This window comes from Myotis daubentonii, chromosome X, assembly GCF_963259705.1.
Source record: "Myotis daubentonii chromosome X, mMyoDau2.1, whole genome shotgun sequence".
NCBI classification, from domain to species: domain Eukaryota; kingdom Metazoa; phylum Chordata; class Mammalia; order Chiroptera; family Vespertilionidae; genus Myotis; species Myotis daubentonii.
In genome coordinates, this window is record NC_081861.1 from 87,056,124 (window position 1) to 87,074,484 (window position 18,361).

Genomic DNA, 18,361 nt, shown 5'->3' on the forward strand with positions numbered 1-18,361 from the left:
AGCCTTCTTTAATCAGAACAAAACAATCACATTTAACAGAGCATGATTAATATTTCTTACAATTCTAGCTGGTTCCCCAACATTCTATTTCTGCCCCTATCAATATTTGATGCAAACAGACATTATTTGTTAACTGATTACTTTGCCTTCCAATATCATAGGCCTGGGTACAAATTAGGGTTCTTTGGCCTCTCCACTACAGCTAAGGATTGCAGCAGTAGAATTAATATTTGTGCCTTCTGAGAGTCTAATCTTTGCTGCACAAACAAGGGTACAGCTGAGTTTGGGGGCAGGTCAGACTAGCCATGGGATAAATATGGCTTACCTTCCTAAAGCTTTAACTCAGAGATCTGACATGTAAAGTAATTTAAGATACATATGGAAATAAATACAGGTGTGTAAAGTATATTGTGTGTATGTGTGTTTGTATGTACATGTATGTATGCACATGGGTATGTTCAAGTTCTGTTTAGTGAGAGGGCCTAGAAGCAATGACACCATAGTGACAATGAGCACCATTGTTCAAGTCTTGGATTGTAACTATCATTCTCTAGTAAAAGAAAACAGGATTCCGTATGGAGGTGGTCAGTTCCTGGGCTGGTATATGAAAAATACAAGATGAGACTGGAGCATCATGTAGTGACAGAAGTGAGGAAGTGTTCAAAAAGAATGGGGCATGTCAAACCTGGAAGAACACCCTAAGGCCAAAGTTGGAACAATTCGAGCAACAAAATAATATCATTTTATTACAACCTAGAGAAGAACCTAAATATTCATAATTTCCTACTGATATAAATAAACAACTGAATATAGAAATGGGGGAGAAATGATAGCTCTTCCTTAGTGACAAATTGCAGAGGTAATGAAGGAACTAGAAAATCACCACTGAAACACCACTAATAATTGTTGCTGGCAGGACTCACACTAATGAATGCTGTCAGCTGATGACCTTGGAACCAATTTAACAGCAATGAGAATCCCCAATTTAGGGTGCAGTGAAGAAGTAAACTAGTGTTGTTCTGACATTAATTTCTTAGTTTTGACAGTTGTGCTATGGTCATGTCAGGTGTTAACATTAAGGAAAGCTGAGGTAAAGGTATATGGAACTCACTGTACTATTTTTGTAACTTCTCTGGAAGTCTAAAGTTATTTCAAAATAAAGTTTATTAAAATTAATTTTAACTGTTATCTTTAGATTATCAGGGGGCCGTATAGAGTAATGGTTAAGAATGTAGGCTTTGGAGTGAGAGTACTTGAACTGTAATCCTAGCTCTGTCACTTATTAGCTGTATGTCCTTGGGTGAGTCACTTAACCTCTCTTTGCAGCTCAGTTTTGTCATCTATAAAATGTAATGATTAAGGAAGATAATAGTGTAAAGTGCGTAGGTTAGTGCATAGTACATTTTCAATGCCAATATAGAGTAAAATTAGAATGGATATTTAAAATAAAGTACCAGGGTGTGGTTTAGGCTCCATTTTGTAGACCCCTTGGGTATCTGCTTTGATGGAAAATTTTGAGAAATACCTCTCCAGATGAACTGAACTGTAGTTCTTAGTACTAATCAACTCTTCAGGAATCCGCCAACTTCTTGGAAGCCCCACAAATATTTAAAGTTACTGGGAAAATACCTATGGGGCAACCCACCTCATTGGCATATCCTTAATAAGCATTGTGGGTACACATAAATATGTCAAATTAGCTACTATGCATGCCTTTTATTCAAGGGTTGGGCATCTAGTGCAGTGATGGCGAACCTATGACCTGAGAACTCATTTTTTTTGGTTGATTTTTCTTTGTTAAATGACATTTAAATATATAAAATAAATATCGAAAATATAAGTCTTTGTTTTACGATGGTTGCAAATATCAAAAAATTTCTATATGTGACACGGCACCAGAGTTAAGTTAGGGTTTTTCAAAATGCTGACACGCCGAGCTCAAAAGGTTCGCCATCACTGATCTAGTGAGTATTTAGTAGTGATGACTTGCTAATGTTATGTTGGTTATTTTATGGCAGGACTTTGGTATATGGGAACGTGGAGACAAGACCAACCAAGGCATCTCAGAACTGAATGCCAGTTCAGTTGGAATGGCAAAGGTAATTTTCCTTGCTTTGTTTGTCCCAGGTATGGGGTAAGTAAGTCTGTTACAACTTTGCACTAGATAAAGGCTTAACATGAATATGGACCATCGTCAAATTAATTGTTCTTTTAAACCACAGGTAAAATTCAGATTCTACTATAGAACTATGAACATGTAGGTGAGGACATCTTTCATAAGCTCCAGATTTATATATACAAACTAGTTTTGTAGCATATCTCTGCTTACATACCCTACAAGGACCTAAGAGAACATATCTTAAACTAAACTCATTATCTCTACCATTCCAAAAACAAAAATAAGGAGGTCTTTGGTCCTTCTGTACACCATTTGACAAAGCTTGATATCATGGAACCATTTCTCTTTATTGTTGTTTTGTTTTTTAAAATATTTATTGTTGAAAGTATTATAAATATCCCCAATTTTCCCCCACTGACCATCTCCTCCCCACTCCTAACGCCTCCTAGGCCTTCACTGCACTGTTGTCTGTGTCCATGGGTTATGCATATAAGTTCTTTGGTTAATCTCTTCCTGCCCCATCCCCCACCTTCCCTCTGAAAATTGTCATACATTTGTGGCTTTATTTCTGGTCTTTCAATTCTCTTCCATTGGTCTGTGTCTGTTTTTCTGCTAATACCATACTGTATTTTTTTAATTTTTTTATTTAGGAACAAATTTTATATAAGATCTGAAATACAATTCTTAAAATTCAACTTCTCCAGAAAACCCTGGCTACACAATAATACATTGCCTCTGTTGTTACAGAATTTACCAGGAGACCGAAAAATACACAGGGAGTACTCAGAGGTCTAGGATAAACCCATTTATTTTCAGATGTTTCAAATGTACTAGTACAGTGACTCAGGAGGTCAGTTCTCCAAATCCCTGAGTGAGTGAATATGGAGGAAGCTTTTCCTTTACACCCTTTGGTTTCTTTGTCCCTCAAATATGGATCAGGCTTCCGAACCATTTGTGGGCTTTGCAAAAAGCCCGGATGGGGGACGGGAGACCACACCCAAAGGCCTGGCCTGGCACCAACGCTGATAACCCACTCCGGGGGCTGTGTATGATTCATGTTTTATGGCCTCTGTAAAATGGGAGTATTTAGGTAAATAGGTATTGCTAGACCAGATTGTTAAGAAAGGGGCAGTGACTTAATTATAGGCTATCAAGAATGTACATTAGGTTACTGGCACAGATTCAGATTGCTTGCCCCCCAAAAATGTCTTATATTCCCCATCACTATCAGGTTAGGACATACATTGAACTCAAAAACTAAAACGATGAAACAAACCAGCATCCTTCAACAATTTGAGAAAAGATAAAATGCCTAAAGAACAACATAGATAGACTTTCAGAGGATAGACTGTTTTACTTCAAGCACCATAAGAAAGACCACAAATGCATGGGTTTTGGGGTATATACATTAAATTGAACCTTGGGCATTAGGGATCAGGGCATTTTGTCATGTGGCATCCTATATAATAAAGAAGTAATATGCAAATTGACCATCACTCCAACACACAAGATAGCCTCCCCCATGTGGTCAAAGATGGCCTCCCCCATGTGGACACAAGATGGCTACCACAAGATGGCCAGCAGGGGAGGGCAGTTGGGGGTGACCAGGCCTGCAGGGGAGGGCAGTTGGGGGCGACCAGATCTGCAGGGGAGGGCAGTTAGGAGTGACAAGGCTGGCAGGGGAGGGCAGTTAGGGGCAATCAGGCCAGCAGGGGAGCAGTTAGGTGTCAGTCAGGTTGGCAGGGTAGTGGTTAGGGGGTGATCAGGCTGGCAGGCAGAGTGGTTAGGGGCAATCAGGCAGGCAGGGAGGCGAGCAGTTGGGAGCCAGCAGTCCTGGATTGTGAGAGGGATGTCCGACTGCCTGGGATCAGGCCTAAACGGGCAGTTGGACATCCCTCAAGGGGTCCCAGATTGGAGAGGGTGCAGGCTGGGCTGAGGGACACCCCCGCATGCATGAATTTTGTGCACTGGGCCTCTAGTTAACATATAATTAGAAAACTGTGTAATGTCAAAGGGATAAAACCACCAGCATTCAACTAATGTTGTCAACTAGGCAAGACAATGTTCTACTGAATGTTTCTTTTTTTTATGTAATTACTGCATACACTGGTAGTAACCTTGAAATGAGAAAAGGAGTTTGCGTTCTTATTTTCTGTTTAAAAGAAAACAGAAAACAGCCCAGTCGGTGTGGCTTAGTGGTTGAGCATTGACCTGTGAACTAAGAGGTCACAGTTTGATTCCAGTCAGGGCACATGCCTGGGTTGCGGGCTCAATACCCAGTGTGTGGGTGCAAGACACAGCCGATTAATGATTCTCTCTCATCACTGATATTTCTGTCTCCCTCTCCCTTCCTCTCTGAAATCCATAAAAATATATTTAATAAAAATAAAACAAAAGAGACTACTTTGAGTGGGCATTAGAAAAATAACTAGACAATGCATAAGGTTAGACTGGAAACTATGAACTTGTGTTTATACCAGCTACATGACTTTCCTCAGTAGCCTTATGAGAATAATGTATGACTGATTGGACTAAGCAATGAAATACTTTTAAATAAAGCCAATCATATTCCCCCCCTCTAAGGTGGCTAGAGAGTTCATAATGGTTACTAATTATCACAACACACCTAAACGTAATTCCCTTCTCATTTACCCTATGTCGAATTTTCATCAGTTTAAATATATACCAGTATAATTATCACCATTTCTTTGGATGAAATTCAGTATTCCACAGATCCCGCAAGTCATGTGATTGAACCAGGAACCTCTACCTTTTATGTGAAGGTCAATGGTATGGTGGAGACCAAGTCAATTTTGTGTAGGTAAACCAGCCTGTTTAATTTTAAGAGAACCGTCTTGCAACAGGATTGTTCAATTCTAAAAAATGGTGGCATTCTTCTACACTTTTCTCTTTTCAGAAGCAACAGTTATATTGGGTTTATCTAAAAATGTGAACCCCCAAGTTAACTTTCATTTTTCTGCATAGGGCCACGAGATTAGGATATCTTTCACATTTCCAAGCAAATTTCAATTTAAAAATGTTTGTCCTTGCCAAACTCCAAAAAACAGCCTCTCGAGGGTGAACCAGCAGAACATTGCATTATCCCAATAAAGCTGTAGGTTTTATCACATGTACCAACAAATCTACATGGCTAGTTCTGCACTCCTCTTTCAAAGAATTTACTTTATGCCTATTATACCAAACAGCATTTTAAATACTAAAGACTCCACTAAACCCTCTAATAAGATAAAGCAAAGACAAAAGTGTTTATCTTACGACAAACGAGATACTCCATCACTTTTAGTCTTCAAACGTTATTGCACTTTAACTTTCATAATTTCATAATGTATTCACGAAACAATATGCAGGCAACTAGTTTTAACAAATTAAAGAACACTTTTAAGCAGAAATGACTGCCCCAAATTGTTTATTAGGTAAGAATTTGACAAACATTACTTATATTACAGTAAAGGTAGAGCTGGAAGTATTGTGATTTCTCCAAGCTGCACAGAGAGAATCACCAATAGTGTGGTGGAACTCGTGGCCCTTTCCAAGGCCATGGCTTTTGGAGCCTGCGAATGTCAGCCCTCTCATCTCCCTGTGCTTGTGGATGGTTTTGGGTGTCAGGATTCCTTCTGATAGCTTCTTCTTTTTTTTTTTTTTTTTTAAAGATGAAGGGAAATTTTTATTAGATCCAGGGGCTGATGATTCTCTCACATTATCTTGGTTTTTTATTTATTTATTTATTTATTTTATTTATTTTTATTTTTTTATTTTTTTATTGCTTAAAGTATTACAAAGGGTATTACATATGTGTCCATTTTATCCCCCCGCCCTAGACAGTCCCCTAGCCTCCCCTATTCCCCGGTGTCTTATGTCCACTGGTTATGCTTATATGCTTGCATACAAGTCCTTTAGTTGATCTCTTACCCCCCTACCTCCTGCCCCCCAACTCTCCCCGGCCTTCCCGCTGCAGTTTGACAATCTGTTTGAGGCAGCTCTGCCTCTGTATCTATTATTGTTCAAAAGTTTATAATGGTCTCTATTGTCCATGAATGAGTGAGATCATGTGGTATTTTTCCTTTATTGACTGGCTTATTTCACTTAGCATAATGCTCTCCAGTTCCATCCATGACGTTGCAAATGGTAAGAGTTCCTTCCTTTTTAGAGCAGCATAGTATTCCATCGTGTAGATGTACCACAGTTTTCTAATCCATTCATCTACTGATGGGCACTTAGGCTGTTTCCAGATCTTAGCTATGGTGAATTGTGCTGCTATGAACATAGGGGTGCATATATCCTTTCTGATTGGTGTTTCTGGTTTCTTGGGATATATTACTAGAAGTGGGATCACAGGGTCAAATGGGAGTTCCATTTTCAGTTTTTTAAGGAAACTCCATACTGTCTTCCATAGTGGCTGCACCAGTCTGCATTCCCACCAGCAGTGCACAAGTGTTCCTTTTTCTCCACATCCTCTCCAGCACTTGTCGTTTGTTGATTTGTTGATGATAGCCAGTCTGACAGGTGTGAGATGGTACCTCATTGCTGTTTTGATTTGCATCTCTCGGATGATTAGTGACTTTGAGCATGTTTTCATATGTCTCTTGGCTTTCTGGATGTCCTCTTTAAAAAGGTGTCTATTTAGGTCCTTTGCCCATTTTTTGATTGGATTGTTTATCTTTCTTTTGTTAAGTTGTATGAGTTCCCTATAAATTTTGGAGATTAGGCCCTTATCAGTTATGTCATTGGCAATATGTTTTCCCACACAGTGGGTTTTCTCGTTGTTTTGTTGATGGTTTCTTTTGCTGTGCAGAAGCTTTTTATTTTGATGTAGTCCCATTTGTTCATTTTTTCTTTAGTTTCAAGTGCCCTAGGAGCTGTATCAGTGAAGAAATTGCTTCGGCATATGTCTGAGATTTTGTTGCCTTTGGATTCTTCTAGAATTTTTATGGTTTCCTGTCGTACATTTATCCATTTTGAGTTTATTTTTGTGTATGGTGTAAGTTGGTGGTCTAGTTTCATTTTCTTGCATATATCTGTCCAATTTTCCCAACACCATTTATTGAAGAGACTATCTTGGCTCCATTGTATGTTCTTGCCTCCTTTGTCAAATATTAATTGAGCATATTGGTTCGGGCCGATTTCTGGGGTCTCTATTCTATTCCATTGATCTATATGCCTATTCTTGTGCCAGTACCAGGCAGTTTTGAGAACAGTGGCTTTGTAATACAACTTGATATCTGGTATTGAGATCCCACCTACTTTGTTCTTTTTCAGGATTGCTGCAGCTATTTGGGGTCTTTTTTTATTCCAGATGAATTTTTGGAAAGTTCGTTCTAGATATCTGAAGTATGCTGTTGGTATTTTAATGGGAAGTGCGTTGAATTTATAGATTGCTTTGGGTAGTATGGACATTTTAATGATGTTGATTCTACCAATCCATGAACACGGTATGTTCTTCCATCTGTTTATGTCTTCCTCTATATCTTTTTTCAACGTCCTGTAGTTTTCTGAGTAGAGGTCTTTTACCTCTTTAGTTAAGTTTATTCCTAGGTAGCTTAATTTTTTAGGTGCAATGGTAAATGGGATTGTTTTTATAATCTCTCTTTCTGAAAGTTCATTATTGGTGTATAGAAATGCCTCAGATTTCTTGGGGTTAATTTTGTATCCTGCTACATTGCCAAATTCATGTATTAAGTCTAGTAGCTTTTTGATGGAATCTCTAGGGTTTTGTATGTATAATATCATGTCATCTGCAAATAAGGACAGTTTTACTTCCTCTTTTCCAATTTGGATGCCTTTTATTTCTTCTTCTTGCCGAATTGCAATGGCTAACACTTCCAGTACTATGTTGAACAGGAGTGGTGAGAGGGGGCATCCCTGTCTTGTTCCTGTTCTTAGGGGAAATGGGGTTAGTTTTTGTCCGTTGAGTATGATGTTGGCTGTGGGCCTGTCATATATGGCTTTTATTATGTTGAGGTATGGTCCTTCTACTCCCACCTTGCTGAGAGTTTTTATCAAAAATGGGTGTTGAATTTTGTCAAATGCTTTTTCTGCATCAATTGATAAGACCATGTGGTTTTTTTCTTTCAATTTGTTTATGTGATGTATCACGTTTATTGATTTGCGGATATTGTACCATCCTTGCATCCCTGGGATAAATCCTACTTGGTCATGGTGTATGATCTTTCTGATGTACGGCTGGATCCGATTTGCTAAGATTTTGTTGAGGATTTTGGCATCTATGTTCATGCGGGATATAGGCCTGTAATTCTCTTTCATTGTGTTGTCTTTACCAGGTTTTGGTATTAGTGTGATGGTGGCTTCATAGAATGAGCTTGGAAGTGTTCCTTCCTCTTGAATTTTTTGTAGTAGTCTGAGGAGGAAGCTTTTGAGGACTGTTTCAATTTCTTCCATGGTTATTGGCCTGTTGAGATTTTTAGATTCTTCCTGATTGAGTTTTGGAATGTTGTATTTTTCTAGGAATTTGTCCATTTCCTCCAGGTTGTCTAGTTTGTTGGAGTAGAGCTTTCCATAGTATTTTTTAACAATCATTTGTATTTCTGTGGGGTCTGTTGTTATTTCGCCTCTATCGTTTCTGATTTTGTTTATTTGGGTCCTCTCTCTCTACTTCTTGGTGAGTCGGGCTAGAGGTTTGTCAATCTTGTTTATCCTTTCAAAGAACCAGCTCTTGGTTTCATTGATTTTCTGTATTGTTTTTTTGGTCTCTATGTCATTTATTTCTGCTCTAAGCTTTATTATCTCCTTCCTTCTGCTCACTCTTGGGTTTTCTTGTTGCTCTCTTTCAAATTCTTTGAGTTGTAGAGTTAGATGATTTACTACCATTTTTTCTTTTTTTTTTGAGATAGGCCTGTAGAGCTATAAACTTCCCTATCAGGACTGCTTTCATTGCATCCCATAGGTTTTGGATTGTTGTGTTTTCATTGTCATTAGTTTCCAGGATGTTTTTAATTTCTTCTTTGATCTCATTGGTAACCCAATCAATATTTAATAGCATGCTATTCAGCTTCCAGGTGTTTGAGTATTTTGGGTTGTTTTTATTGTAGTTTATTTCTAATATTATGCCAATTGGGTCTGCGAAGACGCTTTTTATGATTTCAATCTTCTTGAATTTGGGGATACTTTGCTTGTGACCCACTATATGGTCTATTTTTTAATATGTCTTATGAGCATTTGAGTAGAATGTGTATTCCCTGGCTTTGGGGTGAAGTGTTCTGAAGATGTCTATTAAGTCCATCTGATCTAGTGAGTCATTTAGGATTGCTGTATCTTTGCTGATTGTTTGTTTAGAGGGCTTATCCAGTGCTGTCAGTGGTGTTTTAAAGTCTCCTACTATGATTGTATTGTTGTCGATCTCTCCTTTGATATCTTCCAGGAGTTTTTTTATGAATTTGGGTGCTCCTGCATTGGGTGCATATATGTTTATGAGGGTTATATCTTCTTGTTGTATTGAACCCTTTAGTATTATGAAGTGGGCTTTGTTACCTCTTGTTATGGCCTGCACTTTGAGGTCTATTTTGTCCGATATAAGTATTGCTACCCCAGCTTTCTTTTCCTTTCCATTTGCCTGAAAGATATTTTTCCATCCCGTCACTTTCAGTCTGTGTGAGTCCCTTCAAATGAGGTGGGTTTCTTGTAGACAGCAGATGTATGGTTCATGTTTTTTTATCCATTCAGCCACTCGATATATTTTGGTTGGAGCATTTAGTCCATTTACGTTTAAAGTTCTTATTGAAAGGTACTTGTTTGTAGCCATTTCTTTTTTGTGTGTGTGTGGCTGTTTTCTTTCTGAGCTCTTTATTTCTGAGCTTTTTATTTCTTCTTTTTATACCAGTCCCTTTAGCATTCTTTGCATTGCTGGCTTGGTGGTGATAAACTCCCTTAGCCTTTTTTTGTCTGTGAAGCTTCTTATTTCCCCTTCAAGTTTGAATGATAGCCTTGCTGGATAGAGTATTCTTGGATTCAGTCCTTTGCTTTGCATCACTTTGTAAATTTCAGTCCATTCTTTTCTGGCCTGATGTGTTTCTGTTGAGAAATCATTTGACAATCTAATGGGAGATCCCTTGTATGTAACTTTCCGTCTCTCTCTTGCAGCCTGTAAGATTCTCTCTTTGTCCTGAACATTTGCCATGGTAATTATGATGTGTCTTGGTGTGGGTCTTTTCGGGTTCACCTTGTTTGGGACTCTCTGGGCTTGTGTGACTTTTTTCTTCCCCACCTCAGGGAAGTTTTCTGATATTATTTATTTTTTTTTTTTTAAATTAAATCTTTATTGTTCAGATTATTACATTTGTTCCTCTTTTTTCCCCCCCCATAACTCCCCTCCTCCCAGTTCCCGCCCCACCCTCCGCCCTCACTCCCCACCCACTGTCCTCATCCATAGGTGCACGATTTTTGTCCAGTCTCTTCCCACATCTCCCACACCCCTTTCCCCCCCAAGAATAGTCAGTCCATTCCCTTTCTATGTCCCTGATTCTATTATAATCAACAGTTCATTCTGTTCATCAGATTATTTATTCACTTGATTCTTAGATTCACTTGTTGACAGATGCATATTTATTGTTCATAATTTGTATCTTTACCTTTTTCTTCCTCTTCCTCTTCTTAAAGGATACCTTTCAGCATTTCATATAATCCTGGTTTGGTGGTGATGAACTCCTTTAGCTTTTCCTTATCTGTGAAGCTCTTTATCTGACCTTCAATTCTGAATGATAGCTTTGCTGGATAAAGTAATCTTGGTTGTAGGTTCTTGGTATTCATCACTTTGAATATTTCTTGCCACTCCCTTCTGGCCTGCATAGTTTCTGTTGAGAAATCAGCTGACAGTCGTATGGGTATTCCCTTGTAGGTAACTGAGTTTCTTTCTCTTGCTGTTTTTAAGATTCTTTCTTTATCTTTTGCTCTTGGCATTTTAATTATGATGTGTCTTGGTGTGGTCCTCTTTGGATTCCTTTTGTTTGGGGTTCTCCGCGCTTCTTGGACCTGTAAGTCCATTTCTTTCACCAGGTGGGGGAAGTTTTCTGTCATTATTTCTTCAAATAGGTTTTCAATATCTTGCTCTCTCTCATCTTCTGGCACCCCTATAATTCTGATGTTGGTACGCTTGAAGCTGTCCCAGAGGCTCCTTACACTGTCCTCGCATTTTTGGATTCTTTTTTCATTTTGCTTTTCCGGTTGGATGTTTTTTGCTTCCTCGCATTTCAAATCATTGACTTGATTCTTGCGCTCCTCTGGTCTGCTGTCGGGCGTCTGTATAATATTCGTTATTTCAGTCCGTGTATGCTTAATTTCTAGTTGGTTCCCCAATATAAGATCGAGGGTCTTATTAGTTTTCGTGTAGATCTCATTAAGTTTATCGGCAGCTTCTAAACAGTTCTTGAGAGACCTTAAAAGTGTGGTTCTGAACTCTATATCTTCCTTTGACAATTTTGTCCTGTTTCTTTGTCTCCGCATTTTGTTATGCTTCCTTGGTGCACCCCCTAGTCGTCTTTGTTCGCAGTCTTATAGTTAAATCTTGATTGTTGTAGCTAATTCCAGGGAGGGTTTGACCTCCAGGCCAAGTGGCTATGAGAATCAGCTGTGTCAGCAGTGAGAGAACTTCTGTCCTCTAGGGAGGTGCTAATCTAGCCTTTGCCTGAGGCTATCTGGCAAATGCCTCTGTGCAGGGCTTGGGCGGGGCGGGTCTCACAGGATCAACAGGGTGGGCCGGAGAGAGCAGTTATGGCGGCTCTCAGTCCTGTCCCCAGGGGCTCTGCCTCTCTGAGTCCCAGAACCCGCTGCAAAGCTGGGAGAGAAAGCTGCACTCGCTCTGACTGAAGCCAGACAGTCCCGCTTCTCCTGTTTGAGTCTGGGTCCCTAAAGACTCGCCCGGATCTGGTGCTCAGAGTCTGCGACTCCCTCCCGATTGAAAACAACAACCGCGCCCTCCGCCGCCAGCCCGCTCCGCGCACTCCGCACCTCAGAATTTGACTTCAGCACTGCGCCTCCTCTGAGTGTCCGTGTGCGTTTCTCTTTCCTCCTAGTTGTAGGACTTCCACTCAGCCAGCGTTCCTGTGGTTCTGGGTGATGTCCCTTCCGTTTTTTGGTTTCACTTTTGAAGTAGTTGTTCAAAGCAGCAAACTCCGGCGTTAACGTATGCCGCCATCTTGGTTTCCCACTATTATTTCTTCTAATAGGTTTTCTAATCCTTGTTCATCCTTCTGTTGTTATGGTACTCCTATTATTCGTATGTTGTTTCGTTTCATGTTGTCCCAAAGCTCCCTTAGGCTCTCCTCCTGTCTTTTAATTTTTTTCTCCCATTGCAGTACATTTTGGGTGTGTTTTGCTTCCTTGTCTTCTAATTCACTAATTTGGTCCTCCGCTTCTCCTAGTTTACTGTTGATACTTTCAATGGAGTTTTTCATTGCAGCTATATCACTCTTCATTTCTTCTTGGGTCTTACTTAAGTTGTTGATTTTTTCATTTGTTTCTTCTAGCGTCTTCCATATGTTATCGATTTTTTCATCTGTTTCTTCTTGCTTCTTGCAGAGGTTGTCGATTTTTTCATCTGTTTCTTCTTGCTTCTTGCAGAGGTTGTCGATTTTTTCCTCCATCCGTTTTATGCACTCTAGGACCCTTATTCTGAATTCTTTTTCTGTCATGTTGCATGCCTCTGTATTACTTAGCTGCTTTTCTGGAGAGTCCTCCTTCTCTTTCCTTTGGGGGTTTCTTTGTCTACCCATGTTTGATCTCACTGACATATCTAGACGTTGAGCCGTTCAGTGGTTGCTCCCTTGGTGGCAGTGACTCCTTGGTCTGTGGTTGCTCTTCGGGCGGTTGCGGTAGCAGCTGCTCTTCAGTTGGCAGCAGCTCCCCTGGTGGGTGTTGTTCACAGCTGTGGTGGCTCTTCTGGCTGGTGGGGCGAGGTTTCACGTACAGCTGCTGTTCTTCAGCAGAGGATTTGGTGCTCAGGAGGTTGCTGTTGCTTGGATCTGCTGCGTTGATTTAAAGGCACAAAATACAACACAACAAGGCACCACGTACCAGGCACTATACACAAATATATTCACGATATTAATAACCCCAGATAAAGGTGACCACCTGAATTAAGAGAATTAGGGGATAAGGAAGAAGGAAGAGAAAAAGATAAAAGATAAAAAAGAAAAGAAAAGTAGGGACCAAAAAAAGGAGTGCAAAAATAAAATTGGGAAAAAGGAGGGGGGAAAATAAAAGCGAGAAAAGAAAAGAAAAGAAAAAAAAAATAGAGCGAAAAGAGAGAATGAAGTGGAAGAGGGGAAGAGACTTTTTATATGAGGAGAATACTCCTTTAGGACAGCCATTAATCCCAAAAAATTCCAGCAACAGTTCCCTGGAGATGAATGCAAACTAGAAACAACCAATAATATAACGATGAAAATAGAATGGAGAACACTAATCCCAAAATAAAATAAAGAGAAAATAAAATGGCACTTTAAAAAATGGTAAAATGGTAGCAGTAATAATACTGGTTAAAAATAAGAAGGTAGTAATTAAAAGGGTAAAATCAGTTGATGGAAAAAGAAGAAAAAAAAAAGAAAAAAAATTGGTTTCTCAGTTAAAAGGTGAAAAAAGAAAAAAAAAATTGCAGTAGTGAAGGTCCTTTGGTTCTTCTATTCTTCAGTGTGGCTCGCCTTAGACCTGCCAGGTATTCAGGAGAGTGTTGAGTTTCCCTGCGATATACTGTTCCTCTGTGTATTGTAAACCACAGTCCTTATTGTAAAGCAGGCCGCATTTATTTCCCAGACTGCCTTATTTTGTGTTTAGCAAAGAGTCAGTTTGTGAGTCAGCCTCTGGGTGGCAGTGTTCTGGGGTTGGCCTCTGAGGCTATAGGGCCTCTCTTTCCAGTGGAAGTTCACTGCCCAGAGCTGACTGCGTAATAGTTAGTTACCGGCGCTATGTTGTTGCTGGGATTGAAAATCCCTCTATAGGCCAGACCCTGTTAACTCCCAGGGACTGATCAGGTTATCTTAATCCTTGATCTCGTACAGGGTGGAATCTGGGTGTGGCTGTGCTCCTTGCCTGGGGGCTGGGGGGAGGAGTCTCACTCTCTGGAGAGAATGGCTGCCCCAGTCCTGCGCTCAGGGGTTTCTCAGCACTCAATTCGCTGCCACCTCTCCCGGCTCCCCCTCTCTCCCCAGTCTCTCCCCAGATTCCACTCCTCCGCACACTCTCCCTCTCTTCAGCACAGGTGAGTGTCTGTATCCGAAATGTCCCATGAACAGGATTCAGTGAAAACAAACAAACAAACGCCTTCCACGGAAATGGGGAAGGCTTGGTTTCTGTAAGCTTCTTCTCTTACCGGGACTGCATGGTCAGGTCAGCTCTTCAGGCTGCCCCTTTTAGGCTCAGTCCTCCATGATCACAGAACCCAGCTCTCAATTTCCCTGGCGGCGCCAGGAATCCCGCGGTTCTCCTTTCCCCCGTCAGGGGCTGTGCCTGTCCCAAGGGACGCAGCTGTCTGCCATGCGGTCTCCCTCCGACCCTCTGGGCTCAGAGGTCTGGCAAACTTTCCTGCCCAAATCCCTGGTTTTTTTACCTTTCCAGGGGAGTTCTGCTCTTCCCGGCTGCAAACCGTCTCACCAGCTGAGCAATTTCGCCAATTCGGTGTGGGTGTTACTAGTTTCAGCTGCTCATTCCATTTGCTCCCGGACACGACCTGGGATGCGTTTGCCTATATCGCCGCCATCTTCCGTCTCCTTTATAGAATTGATCCATGAGGGTAACCTCAAAGAATTCGTATGTTGAATCTTCACCATCCCAGTAAGAATTCAGGATGCTCAGAGCCCCACAGCAGTGTCCAGCTCACTCTCAGCATCAGACTGAAGACGTCAAGTAAACTTTAGCTGGTTAACACCATGATGGCTTGCTGTAGGCTGAACTCTTAGGAACAGGGTGTTTGTGGCCACCACAGTTTACAGAAATCTGATATATAACATAACTTTGTTTGGCCTTGTATCCCAACCTGTATGCTATATTGGTCTGGGTTGGGTGGGGGGCCCTGTGGAACTCAGAGAGCTGGTGGCAGTGCCAACAGCACACCCTGAGAAGGAAGCACATTACATAAGACTGCATCTTTCTCCATAGCTCCTGGATGTATTTGTAAGTGCCCATCTTGCCTTACCTGATGGGTGTGGCCAGACTGAAAGGAAGAGCCTTTCTCCAATGCCATACTGTTTTGATTACTGAAGTCAGGAAGTGTGATGCCTTTGCCTTGATTCTTTTTTTTCTCAGGATTGTGTTGGCTATTTGGGATCTTTTGTGGTCCCATATAAACTGTGGTGTTTTTTTTTATTGTTATTGTTGTTCTATTTGTATGAAAAATGACATTGGGATTGAGGTAAGGATTGCATTAAATCTGTATATTGCTTTAGATATTATAGCCATCTTAGCAATGTTAATTCTTCCAATCCATGAACATGGAATACCTTACCATTTCTTTGTCTTCAATTTCTTTTAACAATGTCATGTAGTCTTCACTTCCTTAGTTCAGTTTATTCTTAGATATTTTATTTTTTTGTTGCAATTGTAAATGGGTTTTCTTCATTCTCTTCATTGTTCATATAAAGGAATTCAACAGATTTTTGTACATTGATTTTTTTATCCTACAACATCATTTACTTGTTGTTCCTAATAGCTTTTGGTGCAGTCTTTAAGGTTTTCTATGTAGAGGATCATGTCATCTGCAAATAGTGACAGTTTTACTTTTTCATTACCAATTTGGATGCCTTTTATTTATTTTTCTTGCCTAATTGCTCTGGCTAGGATTTCCAGTACTATGCTGAGTAGCAGTTATGAGAGTGGGTGTCATTGTCTTGTTACTGATCTTAGAGGAAAAGTTTTCATTTTTTTACCATTGAGTATAATTTAGCTGTGGGTTTTTCATATATGGCATTTATTATATTGATGTACTTACTTCTATACCCATTTTATTGAATTTTTTATCATAAATGAATGCTGTATCTTGTCAAAGGCTTTTTCTGCATCCATATGGTCATATGATTTTTATATTCTATTTTTAAATGTGGTGTATCAAATTGATTCATGGATACTTAACCATCCTTGTATCTATGGAATGAATCCCACATGATTGTATTGTATGATCCATTTAATTTATTTTTGTATTTGATTTGCCAGTATTTTGTTTAGAAGTTTTCATCCATATTCATTAGAGATATTAGCCTGTAATTTTCTTTTTGTGTGTTGTCATTGCCTGGTTTTGGTTTCCGGGTAATATTGGCCTTGTAAAATGTATTGGGAAGTATTCTCTCTACTTCAATTTTTTTGGAAGGATTGGCATCAAGTATTTGAATGTTTGGTAGAATTCACCAGTAAAGTCATCTGTGCTGTGTGTGTTTTTTGGTGGGTAGGGGGGTTGGAGATTTTTTAAAAATTTGTTATTTTTATTGACAAGATTTATAAAAACAAATATTTAAAAATCAAAAGCTAATTCTTAGGTCTCATTCAGTTTAATTCATTCATTTATATTAAGTGTAACTTTCTCTAATGTCTTAACAAGTTTATCAAGAAACAAGTCAAGCCCTATCTGATTTGGGCTCAATGGATAGAGTGTCAGCCTGTAAACTGAAGGGTTCTGGGTTCGATCCTGATCAAGGGCACATGCCCAGGTTGCGGGCTCTATCCCCAGTAGGGGGCAAGCAGGAGGCAGCCGATCAATGATTCTCATCACTGACGTTTCTTTCTCTCTCTCCCTCTCCCTTCCTCTCTGAAATTAATAATAATAAAAAGAAACAAGTCAAAACTATGAAAATACCTGTTCACAGTCTACATAGTTTTACATATTTCGGTTCTATGGTACAAATATATTTTTATTTTAAACACAGGAGGTTTTTCATTAGTTTCGATTTCCTTACTAGTTATCAGTTTAGTTAGGTTTTCCAGTTCTTCATGATTAAGTCAAGGAAGGTTGTATACTTCTATGAATTTATCCATTTCCTTTAGGTTATTGAATCTGGTAGCATGTAGACTTTCATAGTATTCTTGAATAATCCTCAGTATCTCGTGGTGTTGTAACTTTTCTTTCATTTCTGATTTTATTTATTTAAGTCTTTTTTGAGCCTGTTTGTCTTTAGAGGTGAGATGAATTTCTTGCAGGCAAATTAGAGTTGGGTCTTATTAGTTAATCCATCCCACCACTCTGTGCCTTTTAATCAGTGTGTTCAGTTCATTTACATTTTGGGTGATTATTGATATATGAGAATTTCCTATAGCCATTTTATCTTTTGTTTTCTGGGTGCTCTGTATCTCCATTGTTTTCCCCCACACTTCTGTTTCTGTCTGCTATTGTAGTTTGGTGGTTTTCTGCGATTTGTTTTCTGTTTCATCTCTTTTTATGTGTCTTGTCCCAACTCTGAATTTGTGTGTGTGTGTGTGTGTGTGTGTGTGTGTGTGTGTGCGTGTGTGTTTGTGCGTGCGTGCGTGGTACTATTAGGTTTGTGTAAAATGTCTCATATATAGGGGTGGGCAAAAGTAGGTTTATAGTTGTGAGTATGTGAAACAAAGTTTATTCTGTATTATTATTTATTAACTAGAGGCCCAGTGCACAAAATTCATGCAAGAGTAGGCTTTCCTTCCCCCAGCTGCACTGGCTTCCCGCAGGCACCCGGGACCTGGGCTGGCTTCCCTCTGGCCCTGGCTTCATCTGGAATGACGTCCAGAAGGATGTCTGGTCTAATTAGCATGTTACCCTTTTATTATTATAGATTATTGTATTATTTTCCATATGAACACTATAAACCTACTTTTGCCCACCCTTGTATACAATAGTCCTTTTTTTCCCAATTGCCTCTTATCTTTATTCACCTGTACAATTTCAGTTCAATTCCTCCTCCCCTTTTATGATTTTGTTGTCAAAAATTTATCTTTTTTATGCTGTACATTTATTACCAACTTGCACAAATTGTAGTATAGTTATTTTTTATTGTCCCTTTTCCCCTTTAACTTTTATGTTTTAAGTAAGTATTTAATATCTTATTCTAAAGTGGAGCTGCAATTTCCTGCTTCTGTCTGTTCGTCATCTTACTTAAAGTTTTGAATATTTTTGTTATTTTGTTTCTTATAGAAGAGCTCCTTCCAAAATTTCTTGTAATGCAGGTCTTATAGTGATAAATTATTTCAGCTGTCATTCATCTGGGGAAGGATTTAGTTTTCTTTCATATCTAAAGGACATCTTTGCAGAATATATTA

The 18,361-nt window shown here is 39.5% G+C and overlaps 1 protein-coding gene and 1 pseudogene across 6 annotated transcripts in view; one reads left to right on the plus strand and one right to left on the minus strand.

Moving 5' to 3' along the window:
• Positions 1-18,361, plus strand: part of PHKA1 (phosphorylase kinase regulatory subunit alpha 1) — a 296,474-nt gene that overhangs the window by 96,125 nt on the left and 181,988 nt on the right. For all 6 annotated transcript variants that reach the window (XM_059679280.1, XM_059679283.1, XM_059679284.1 and 3 more), the window contains one exon: positions 2,019-2,099. In XM_059679280.1, coding sequence (XP_059535263.1) covers positions 2,019-2,099 — 81 coding nt within the window. The remainder of the gene's footprint in view (positions 1-2,018; positions 2,100-18,361) is intronic.
• Positions 5,576-15,268, minus strand: LOC132224609 (large ribosomal subunit protein eL15-like; annotated as a pseudogene).